Source organism: Elgaria multicarinata, chromosome 5, assembly GCF_023053635.1.
Source record: "Elgaria multicarinata webbii isolate HBS135686 ecotype San Diego chromosome 5, rElgMul1.1.pri, whole genome shotgun sequence".
Taxonomy (NCBI): Eukaryota; Metazoa; Chordata; class Lepidosauria; order Squamata; family Anguidae; genus Elgaria; species Elgaria multicarinata.
The window spans coordinates 2,147,665-2,160,152 of NC_086175.1; the positions used below are offsets into that span (position 1 = coordinate 2,147,665).

At 45.4% G+C, this 12,488-nt stretch overlaps 1 protein-coding gene across 1 annotated transcript; it reads left to right on the plus strand.

Annotated features, from left to right (window-relative positions):
- The first annotated feature begins 2,958 nt into the window (after positions 1-2,958).
- Positions 2,959-12,208, plus strand: RBP3 (retinol binding protein 3). Its single transcript, XM_063127393.1, has 4 exons — positions 2,959-6,006; positions 7,913-8,103; positions 9,583-9,725; positions 11,883-12,208. Exons 1-4 carry the CDS (start codon positions 2,959-2,961, stop codon positions 12,206-12,208), a joined length of 3,708 nt encoding a protein of 1,235 aa, XP_062983463.1.
- The last annotated feature ends 280 nt before the right edge of the window (positions 12,209-12,488 follow it).

Sequence of the window (12,488 nt, forward strand, 5' to 3'; positions counted from 1 at the left end):
GCTTTTGACAAAGTACCACATGACATTCTGATTAACAAACTAGCTAAAAGTGGGCTAGATGGAACAACTATTAGGTGGATCTAATAGTTAGGACAACTATTAACCTTCTCAAACTGGGGAGAGGCAACGAGTGGGGTACCGCAGGGCTCAGTCCTGGGCCCAGTGCTCTTCACATTTTTATTAATGATTTGAACGAGGAGGTGCAGGGAATGCTTATCAAATCTGCCGATGACACAAAATTGGTTGGGATAGCTAATGCCCTGGAAGACAGAAACAAACTTCAAAGTGATCTTGATAGGCTGGAGTGCTGGGCTGAAAACAACAGAATGAAATTTAATAGGGATAAATGCCAAGTTCTACATCTAGGAAATAGAAACCAAATGCACAGTTACAAGATGGGGGATACTTGGCTCAGCAATACTAAAATCGAGAGGGATCTTGGAATTGTTGTAGATCATAAGCTGAATATGAGCCAACAGTGCGATATGTCTGCAAGAAAGGCGAATGCTATTTTGGGCTGCACTAATAGTAGTACAGCTTCTGAACCCTGTGACGTACTGGTTCCTCTTTATTCCGCCCTGGTTAGGCCTCATCTAGAGTATTGCGTTCAGTTTTGGGCTCCACGATTCAAGAAGGACGCAGACAAGCTGGAGCGTGTTCAAAAGAGGGCAACCAGGATGAAACAAAGCCCTATGAAGAGAGACTGAAAGAACTGGGCATGTTTAGCCTGGAGAAGAGAAGATTGAGAGGGGACATGATAGCACTCTTAAAATACTTAAAAGGTTGTCACACAGAGGAGGGCCAGGATCTCTTCTCGGTCATCCGGGAGTGCAGGATATGGAATAACAGGTTCAAGTTACAGGAAGCCAGATTCTGGCTGGACATCAGGAAAAACTTCCTGACTGTTAGAGCAGTACGACAATGGAACCAGTTACCTCTCCCACACTAGAGGCCTTCAAGAGGCAGCTGGACAACCATCTGTCAGGGATGCTCTAGGGTGGATTCCTGCATTGAACAGGGGGTTGGACTCGATGGCCTTATAGGCCCTTTCCAACTCTACTATTCTATGATTCTATGCCCACTTTTCTTGGAAGCTTCACTGTACATCTTTCTCTATTTTTGTGGAATATTTGCAGAGATGCCAGCAATGTTCACCAGGCTCAGGTCCAGAAACAAGCTTTGGGAGCTTGATAATGCTTGTCTCAAAGAAAAGGCAAGCATTAGAAGATGTACAAGATGTACAGTATTTCTCCAGCTCGGGTTAAAATCCAAGCTGGAGAGGATGTACAGGCTTACTTTTCCTTTGAAGCACTCCACTAAAATGGAATGGAGAAGTTTGCTTTGAAGAGTGACAACCTTTGAAGGTTGTCACACAGAGGAGGGCCAGGATCTCTTCTCGATCCTCCCAGAGTGCAGGACACGGAATAACGGGCTCAAGTTAAAGGAAGCCAGATTCCGGCTGGACATCAGGAAAAACTTCCTGACTGTTAGAGCAGTGCGACGGTGGAATCAGCTACCTAGGGAGGTTGTGGGCTCTCCCACACTAGAGGCCTTCAAGAGGCAGCTGGACAACCATCTGTCAGGGATGCTTTAGGGTGGATTCCTGCATTGAGCAGGGGGTTGGACTCGATGGCCTTGCAGGCCCCTTCCAACTCTGCTATTCTATGATTCCATGATTCTATGATTCATGTAAATTTGAAAGTGTTCATACCATTATTTTTCAATATGAAGAAACTTACACATCAGGAGCTGGGAACACTCTAGATCAGGTAGTAGTCTTTTCTTGCAAATGTTAATAAATAAGTCTCCCAGAGAACTGTATTACAAAGCAGCCTATAAATATTGTTAATTTAATTACATCTCCAAAGCCTAGTTTGTGCTGGACCACTATTGGACTATATAGTGGACAAATGCTATTTTGGGCTGCATTAATAAGTATAGCTTCCAAATCATGTGAAGTACTGGTTCCCCTCTATTCGGCACTGGTTAGGTCTCATCTTGAGTATTGCATCCAGTTCTGGTCAGCACACTTCAAGAAGGATGCAGACAAGCTGGAGTGTGTTCAGAGGAGGGCAATGAGGATGATCAGGGGTCTGGAAACAAAGCCCTATGAAGAGAGACTGAAAGAACTGGGTGTGTTTAGCCTAGAGAAGAGAAGATGGAGGGGAGACATGGTAGCACTCTTCAAATGCTTGAAATGTTGTCACACAGAGGAGGGCCAGGATCTCTTCTTGGTCATCAGAATAATGGGCTCAAGTTACAAGAAGCCCATTCTGGCTGGACATCAGGAAAAACTTCCTGTTAGAGCAGTACAACAATGGAACCAATTACCTAGAGAGGTCATGGGCTCTCCCACACTAGAGGCCTTCAAGAGGCAGCTGGACAACCATCTGTCAGGGATGCTTTAAGATGTCCTGCATTGAGCAGGGCCTGGACTCAATGGCCTTATAGGCCCCTTCCAACTCTACTATTCTATGAAGTATTTTTGTGGATTTTTTTTTACACAATATTCACTACTGTGCTATTTCTGTTGTTGTGCTCTACTCCAAATTATTCATTTCAGCATTTCGTGGCAAGCAAAATCTGATCCAGCATCCAATGAGCACCGTCTTGCTATTCAGAAGCACTGAACTATAGGGGTGATGTCTCATAAGTGGTCTGCAAAGTTCATTAAGAAGGTTTTGTAAGAAGGTTGTTGCAACACAGAATGAAGCTGTACTTTATCTGGACTTTGACTGATGCCCTACAGTTTAATGAGATTAAAGGGTAAGAGCCAGATTTAAGGGCTAGTGTTAGATAAAAGGGATATTCTATGCTCTCAGATTTAATGCTTAGCTACTCAGCTGATTCACAGATAGACCAGGGAGGGTCAGCAGGAAGCTAAGCTCCTCTCACTCTATAAGTCCTTCGGGTTTCTTTCATGTGCATTTCATTTTGCTCTTTTCTGACTGAATGAAAATGATGAGAAAATGTTTGCTGCTGTTGATGTCTCTGGTGTATTGTAGCATCCATACTGAGGGTGTCTTTCAGTCCTCACTGGTTCTGGACATGGCCAAGCTTCTGCTGGATAATTACTGCTTTCCTGAAAACCTGGTGGGGATGCAAGAAGACATTGAACAAGCCATCAAGAGTGGCGAAATCTTGGACATCTCAGATCCCAAACTTTTGGCAACTGTTCTGACAGCTGGGATGCAAGGAGCTTTGAATGACCCTCGGCTCGTGATCTCTTATGAGCCCTCAGCTCCTGCTTCACCCAAGCAAGAAACAGAGGCTTCTCCAACACCAGAGCAGCTCTTAAACCTTATCCAGCATATAGTAAAGTCTGAAGTGCTGGATGACAACGTGGGCTATCTGAGGATTGACTACATCATCGGCCAGGATGTTGTGCAGCAGATTGGTGCTTTCCTGGTGGAAAAAGTGTGGCAGACTTTGATGGGGACATCAGCGCTGGTACTAGATCTGCGTTATTCCACAGGAGGGCAGATCTCAGGCATTCCATTTATTATCTCCTACTTGTACAATGAGGACAAGGTGCTGCATGTGGACACCATATACAATCGGCCCTCCAATACCACTGTGGAAATCTGGACCTTGCCAAAGGTGCTGGGTGTGAGGTATAGCAAAGACAAGGATGTCATCTTGCTGACAAGCCGACACACCACTGGAGTGGCTGAAGATGTCGCCTACATCCTCAAGCAAATGCATAGGGCCATATTAGTGGGAGAGAGATCAGCAGGAGGTTCATTGGATGTCCAGAAGTTACAAATTGGTGCTTCCCAATTCTACATGACAATTCCTGTATCACGTTCTGTGAGCCCATTGAATGGCAGTGGGCAAAGCTGGGAAATCAGTGGGGTGATGCCCTCTGTAGCCACCTCAGCAGAGCAAGCTCTGGATAAAGCTCTGGCCATTCTTTCACTACGCAAAGCTCTTCCTAGCAGTATCAGCCGCTTGATGGACATCCTGCAGAACAACTACTCCATGATAGAGAGGGTGCCCACACTGCTGCAGCATCTCTCCACTTTTGACTACTCCTCCATCCTATCAGTAAAGGACCTGGCTTCCAAGCTCAATTCTGAACTGCAGACCATGTCTGAAGACCCACGCCTCTTCTTACGTGTCACCACCTCAGGTGAAGCGGCAACTACACCAGTCAAGGAGCACATTGCCATGGCTACTGACTTACCTAACAACGAGCAACTTATGCGAGCCCTGGTAGCCACTGTTTTCAAGGTGTCTGTATTACCAGGAAATGTGGGTTATATGCGCTTTGATGAGTTTGCTGATGCTACAGTGCTGGTCAAGCTAGGGTCCTACATTGTACATCACGTCTGGGAGCCACTGCAAGCAACTGATAATTTGATCATTGACCTGCGCTACAACCCCGGTGGACCATCCTCAAGTGCTGTGCCAGTCTTGCTTTCTTACTTCCAAGACCCATCTGCTGGCCCTGTGCATTTCTTCACCACCTATGATAGGCACACAAACCAGACCCAGGTTCACAACAGCAGGGCTGAAATGCTAGGCAAACCCTATGGGGCACAGCGTGGCATCTACCTACTCACCAGCCATCAGACAGCTACGGCAGCAGAGGAGTTTTCCTACCTTATGCAGTCCCTTGGCCGTGCCACCCTGGTTGGTGAGATTACCGCCGGCAGTTTATCCCACATACACACCTTTTGCATCTTGCCGCTAGGGTTGGGTGCAAATTGTAGTGTCCTTATCAAAGTGCCAGTCATCACCTTTATTGATAACCATGGGGAGTGTTGGCTTGGTGGTGGGGTGGTGCCTGACGCCATTGTACCAGCTGATGAGGCTCTGGAGAGGGCAGAAGTAATCTTGGAGTTCCATAAGGGTATGGGAGCACTTGTTGAGGGAGTTGGACAATTGCTTGAGGCTCACTATGCAATCCCAGAAATGGCCAGACGGGTCAGTGGCATGATCCATTCCAAGTTGGTCCACGGTGGGTATCGCACAGTAGTGGACTTTGAGACCCTTGCCTCTCAGCTGACCGCTGACCTTCAGGAAGCCTCTGGGGATCACCAGCTGCAGATTTTCCACAGCCATGTAGAGCCTTCCCCAGAGGAGCACCTTCCCAACAAAACCCCCACCCCTGAGGAGTTGAGCTATATAATTGAAGCTCTCTTCAAGGTGGATGTGTTGCAAGGCAATGTAGGATACCTGCGCTTTGACATGATGGCTGAGGCAGAGACAGTGAAGGCCATTGGGCCGCAACTACTGCACATGGTTTGGGACAAGCTAGTGGAAACTGATGCTCTGATTGTCGACATGCGCTACAACACTGGCGCCTACTCCACTGCTGTGCCCATCTTCTGCTCCTATTTCTTTGATGCTGAGCCCCAGCAGCACCTCTACACTGTCTTTGACCGTAGCTCTTCTCAGAGGACTGAGGTGTGGACTTTACCCCAAGTGTCTGGCAAACGTTATGGCTCAACTAAGGATGTTTATATCTTAATTAGCCATGTGAGTGGCTCAGCTGCTGAAGCGTTTACACGCTCTTTGAGGGACCTGAATCGTGCCACTGTAATTGGGGAGCCTACTGTGGGTGGTTCACTTTCTGCAGGGATTTACCACATGGGCAGTAGCCCTCTGTATGCCTCCATCCCCAGCCAGGTGGTGCTCAGTCCAGTCACTGGTAAAGTGTGGAGCTTGTCTGGGATAGAGCCACATGTCACCACCCAGGCTATGGAAGCCATGGCTTCAGCCCAGAACATCATTGCCTTGCGCACAAAGTTGCCCAGTGTGCTGCAGACAGTGAGCAAATTGGTGGCTGACAATTATGCCTTTGTTGATATCGGGGCTACAGTGGCAAGCAGGTTTGCTGACCACATCAATAAAGATACCTACAGAAAGATCAATGGCGAAATGGAACTTGCTGAGAAAATGGCAGCTGACCTAAAAGCTCTTTCTGGAGATAAGCACCTGAAAATAACCTACATTCCGGAGCATTCAAGGGACCGCATCCCAGGGATTGTGCCCATGCAGGTAAGTTCCTATCAGCCTGACCCATTAACAACTGCCAGGGAGTCTCTGTGAAATGGGGATAGAGGGCTCAGGTTGAGTCATACAGGGCTCAGAGGTTCATACCTGGGAACCAGGCCAAACATGAATCACTAAAAAGGGAGGATTCATCACCAATCTCATTCCTTGGAATTGATGGGATGACTGGGAGGAGAAGGGGTGCTTTTACAGCCTGGGAGGAAGAGGCGGGGGCATGTCGGCAAGCATGCAGAACTGTGCTTTGCAGCATGGTTGGGTGGAGCTGGGGCTTTAAAGGGCACCTCCACCCTCTAGCTTGGCTGGGCCTCTTTCCTTCTGGTTCCCAAGTCACCTTCAGAGCAAATTGCAGGATAGATAGATAGATAGATAGATAGATAGATAGATAGATAGATAGATAGGTCAGTTTCTCTCTCTCTCTTACTCTGAAGCATAACTGTTGGTTGTTTTATTATGGTTTTAATTTTTGTGAACCGCCCAGAGCGCTTCGGCTATTAGGCGGTATAAAAATGTAATAAAGAAATAAAGAAATAAATTCTAAACAGAGCCTATGTGCATATAACCTGTACACATGTCAGCACTGTTTGCATTAACCATACCAGGCATTGCTGCAGTGTACAGATCATATGTACAGAGCCAACAAGCAGACCGCATGCTCATAGGTTCATGAACATGGCGATGCCGGGGGCGGTGGTGGCAATGTTGAACCAATTGCCCAATGTTATCATTCAACACAAACATGAACAGCTTGTCTCTTGAAGATTAAGCCTTCAATTCTATGAAGGTTAATACCAATGGCTGTGCTGAATGGGCATGATAGAATTTGTAATCCAAAAGATTGGCACCTGGTTGGGGCAGCTTGGTATACAGAATGTTTATAGGGAGGGGCTGTAGCTCAGTGGGTCGAGCCCCTGCTTTCCATACAGAAGGTGCTAGGTTCGATCCCTGACGGCATCTCCAGGTAGAGCTGGAAAAACGCCTGCCTGAAACCCCAGAGAGCCGCTGCCAGTCAGTGTCGACAATACTGATCTAGATGGACCAATGGTCTGACTCGATATAAGGCAGTTTTCCAAGTTTCTAACCTCCAGATGTTTTGGACTACAACTCCCTCTTTCCTGACCATTGTCCATATTAGCTGGGGGTAATGGAATTGAACTCCAAAACATTTGGAGGACATCAGGTTGTGGAAGGGTGATATAAAGGATTACAGCCTTAACATATTTGATAGATAGTCATGATTCAATCTGAAGAGATTATAAATTGAAGCTTTAACACATTTGTATTAAATTTAATTTCCTTTTCAAACAGGCTGGTTTTTTTAAAGAGATGCTTACTGTAAGTCAAATATTTTTTTAAAAAAATTAAAAATCCACTTTTTAATTAAAAAACACACCTCACAGGTATCTATCCTCTCCATAAGAGAGATTACTCAGGACCATTTCTGATGGATGCAGAGTTCAATGGGCACCAGGTAGGTGATGATGATGATGACAATGATGATGACGATGATTTTCATTTATATACCTCCCCATAGCCAAAACTCTCTGGGCGGTTTACAAAAGTTAAAAACAGTGAACATTGAAAAGAAATATACAAAACTAAGATAAGATAAAGCATAGCATGCTTAATTTCTAGCTATTTTTCTACATTTACGTTCCTCCATTTCATACTCACAACAACCCTATGAGGTCAGCTGAGAACTGGTGACTGCCTTAAGGTCACCTAGGAGCTTTATAGCAGAGTGAGGATTTGAACCTAGGCCTCCAAGACTCCAACTACACTGGCTTTATTTCAAGAAGACCAGTGCTTAGAGCACACTCTGAATTCTGCTAAGGTGTTACTCTCACTTACAGCATATTGCCCTTAAAAGTTAAAACTATGTTTTCCATTTCAGATCCCTTCCCCAGAAATGTTTGAAGACCTCGTTAAGTTTTCTTTCCACACCAATATGTTTGAGAACAACATAGGCTACTTGAGATTTGACATGTTTGGAGACTGCAAGCTTTTGTCCCAAGTCTCTGAGCTGCTAGTTGAACATGTCTGGGAGAAGATTGTCCATACAGATGCATTAATCATAGACATGAGGTAAATACTGGACCAAAAACAAGAGCTCCCAGGAATTGGTTTGGGGCTGATGAAAGCAATGAGGAACTTATCTCAATGGAATGGATCCAGGATCCCCTTTCCGTGGATGGAACAACTCTGCTCAGGGAAGGTGTCTCCAGCCCATTTTAGGGAGCCCCTCCTGTACACACGCCACAGCTCAACCCAAGCACTCTGGATAATATTTTCAGGTTTATTTTATTTATTTATTTGCTGGAGGGGCTGCTGTGCAGGGGAGTGGGGAGGTTCACTCCCTCCAGCCCAGATGTATGTGGTGTGCGTGTGTGTTTCTAAAAGCTTCAAATTTAGTTTCCTTAATTCTTAAACCACTCCCATGGACACAGATATTACATCCAGAGAGGCCCACAGTAGCCATGGCCTTGAGACATACATGGAACTGAGGCTGAGAAGTCCTCTTTTAACTACATGATAGGAAAAGCAGCAATGTTACCATTTTGCTTAAGTGTGGCTTCTCAAACTACCATTTTGCACTCATGTAAAGATTTTGTTTTTCACCAGCTATAGAATGATAGAAACTTCCATAATCCCCATGCTACCAATATCCTTTTTATTTAATTTAATAAATAAAAAGCCCTTCATTTATGTATCAGGCTCTGTTACTCCATACATTTTCTTCCAAACTGATTCACTGAACCTTCTCACTAACATTTTTTCAATTTGGCTATAGGATCACAACTGAGCAAGTGTCATGGTGGTGAGGGTTGTAGCAATTTGCTTCTGAGTGGTATGAAGCATGGAATGTCTCTGCCATCCCATGGTGGGGAAAGTAGGTGGGTGGGTAAAGAGGCCACTGGTTGTGATAAATGGATCTACATTTTCAGTGTGGAGAGAGAGAGAGACAGACAGACAACATAAAGCATGGGGGAAGTTGTTTGAACACTTACCAAAGCCTTTGCTTTGAGGGCAGAAAGTATGCCTTTTTACATGTTCAGTGAATATGTGGAGGTCAGGGTGACCGTATACCCAACCTCATGGGTTCATCTGAAGATCTGACTGGCCTATTTGTATTCAAGTGTCATAAGGCTCTATCCATGCAATTGAACACTGCAAAATGCAGGTTCACCATTCACCCATACAGTTGCATGAGCATAGGCTCTGTTCAGACCAGCCTCCCCAGACCTGGTGCCTTCCAGATGTTTTGGCCTAGAACTCCCAGGATTCTGACCATTGGCCATGCTGCCTGGGATTGATGGAGTGGAAATTCAAACCATTGGGAGGGCACCAAGTTTGGGAAAATGACTCGGACATCCGTGATGAACACATGGAGCCTGGTGGCATGGTACAGATTGTCTCTCTCGCTCTCATCTCTCCCACTTACCCTCAACCTTTCACTGAATATATGGCAAATGTGGGTTGTTCTCTCGCCACACTTCCAATATCTAACTTTCCCTTCAGTTTGAACTTCAAGTGAATTGGGGTTTTCTCTCCATGTCTAAACAGATACAATATAGGGGGCCCCACAACCTCTGTAGCAGCTCTGTGTTCCTACTTCTTCGACGAAGGACACCCAGTTCTTTTGGACAAAGTGTACAACAGACCAAATGATAACACCAGTGACATTTGGACCCATTCCCAGCTTACAGGTGATAACATTGTATTGTGAATGTGTGGCTGTCAGTATTTTCCCTTTTATCTACATCAGAAGGCTTCAGCTAGTTTATTAATCCATCTAATGCAAAACTGTTAAGAGCATAGGCCACTGACAGGCAGATTTGCATAAGAAATGGACAAAAGCAATGTAGACATTGTCTGAGACTTCATTTTTGGGAATGCTTGAGAATGTCAAGAGGCACCTGGAACTGCATGGATTAAGGCTGCAGTCTATACACATTTACCTGGGAATAAGCCCCATTTTACTCCATGGAACATACTTCTAAGAAGACATATAAGATTGCACTTGTACATTTTTAGATGAATTAACTTCAGGCAGGACCAGCCCTAGGATAAATGGCATCCTGGGCGAGAAGTGTCACACACACACACACACACACACACACACACACACACACACACACACCATGTAGTCAGTTTTGCAAGGCCATCCAGAGCATTTATGGGGCCTGATGCAGGTGTCGTGTTCATCGATAATGATATTGCTCAAAACCTGGATCTCTCAGCCACTGGGCCACAGTTTGCACGTGCCAAAGACCAAAAAGCCACACTCTGAGCAGTGGGTGGTGCACAGCAGCAGAACTATCACAGGTTTTACTTACAATTTTTTATTTTTTCGTAACAGTTCCTATCTTTTGGTAAACATTCTTTAGTTTAGAATAACCATTATTTTTATCTTTAAAAATAAAAAAGTTATAAATCAAAAAGGTATCCAGCTGACCTATTGCAGCTTTATTTTATGATTATTTATATAGTGCTAATGTTGTTTACTGTATTTGAAGTGCCCAGTAACCTTACCTCAAAGCAAAGCTGTGTTCCACTGATTTTTACCTAGAACAAATGACGTCAAAGGGGAAACAGAAAAAGGAACATACTTTAAAGCTAATTGAAGGAAGATCATTTTTGCAGTTAGTACCCAAACAACCCATATAACCTTGAAAGAAAGGTTACAGGCACTTGCTTTTAGCCCCCCCCCCCCACTGCAGATTCACATTCCCAAAAATGCAGCCACTGAGCTCAGCTTGCCCCCCGCCCCTCAGCTCAGCTTAGTGCCCCAGGCACAACTCTGTGCCCCAGGCGGCTGCCCAGCACACCCACCCCTCAGGCTGGCCCTGGCTCTAGGGCCCTTGAGAAGAGTCAACCACTTTTACTACTTAAACATCATCTTTCAGCTGCAGGTTCGCTATATAAATGCTGAACTATAGGCCTTGTGATTCAGCCAGCAGGAGTCATCTCAACCATGGTGTTCCACCTTTACGAATCTATACTTCATAAAGGTGGCACACTTCAGCTTTCCATCGTCTGTCTGTAGAAAAGACGGAATAGGTGCCTGCCATACAGGATTGTTATAAGGAGGAACAAGAAGAATATTGCACACTTTAAAAAATGATATTAGGTTGGATGCAGAGTTAATCATGCTTAGATTCACTGAAATAATTAAGACTTAGAGCATGTCTAGACCTAGGGAGGGAGGGGGAGGATCTTGTGATATGGTGATCGCAAGATCCTCCCCCTCAGTCTACACATGGCGCGCAATGTCCTGGGAGGAAGAGGACGTCACACCCGCCATTTTGTTTTGTTTTCTTTATCGAAAATGAGCACACAAGTGCTCCATCGCTAAAGGTACGTGTTATTGTTTTTTAAAAAAGACCCTGCTCCCCCCTCCCACCCTTGATGGGCTTGGAGCTTCTGAAGAGCTCCGTGGCCCATGCCCGGCTTCCAGTTCCTCGGGTTTACTCACGAGGAGCCAGGAAGAAACCGGGATGGTTGCCCACACATCCTGCAGTCTCGGGACGATCCTGAGACTGCGGGAAAAGTCAGGATTAAAGCCATCCTGGGGGCTTTAAGCCATCCCTCCCTGCCCCCAGGATCCCCTGTGCATCATGTGGATGCACAGGGATGTTCCTGGGGTGATCCCTGGGATAATACCTCGTGTAGACATGCCCAGAGTCTGCCATGACTATGTATGGCTAATTCAAATGTTCATATGTAAATTAAGTGAGAATTTGGGACTGTTGTTGTTTTTGAATGCTTGAGGTCTGGCCATCCCTTGTCTGATTGATCCATTTTGTAGCTCCAGGTTGAAAGCAAATGTACTGAGCTGCTGCATCTTCTTTTGTCTCTTGAAGGTATGAGATATGGCTCCAATAAGGGTTTAATCATACTCACCAGCTCTGTGACTGCTGGTGCTGCTGAGGAATTTGTGTACATCATGAAGAGACTGAACAGAGCCGTCATCATTGGACAAAGGACCAGTGGGGGTTGTCACCCACCTCAAACATATCATGTGGATGGCACCAACCTCTATATCACCATCCCAACTTCTAGATCCACCATTTCTGTTGCTGACACCTGGGAGGGTGTAGGAGTGAGTCCTCACCTGGCAGTTCCTACTGAGGTGGCACTCATCAAAGCAAAAGAAATGCTCAGTGCACACCTCCACGGTTCCAGCTAAATGAAGGGCTCAATGGAGGCAAAAAGCAATAAAGGGGAATTAGGAAAGAAAGGTGCCTAACTACCCATTTGTTCTCACTGAGAGGTGAGTTTTGTTCCTGTAAATCTACTTTCGACCTATGGAACTTCAATAATTCCTCAGTTCCAGGTTTTATATGAAATTTACAAAACTAGAAAGCGAGGGAGAAAAAGAGAAATCAGGATCTACTCCCCACGTTCAGGTTCCTCTTTACAAAAAGGCTCAATACATAGAGTTAGGGTATATGGTTAGGGACAGGTGA

What these genes read in the sequence shown, in the direction of transcription:
- RBP3 (XM_063127393.1), top strand. Translation starts at nt 2,959, where the DNA reads ATGATGAGAAAATGTTTGCTGCTGTTGATGTCTCTGGTGTATTGTAGC. An exon ending in CAGGGATTGTGCCCATGCAG is followed by an intron (nt 6,007 to 7,912) that starts GTAAGTTCCTAT and finishes TTTCCATTTCAG; the next exon opens with ATCCCTTCCCCAGAAATGTT. An exon ending in GCATTAATCATAGACATGAG is followed by an intron (nt 8,104 to 9,582) that starts GTAAATACTGGA and finishes ATGTCTAAACAG; the next exon opens with ATACAATATAGGGGGCCCCA.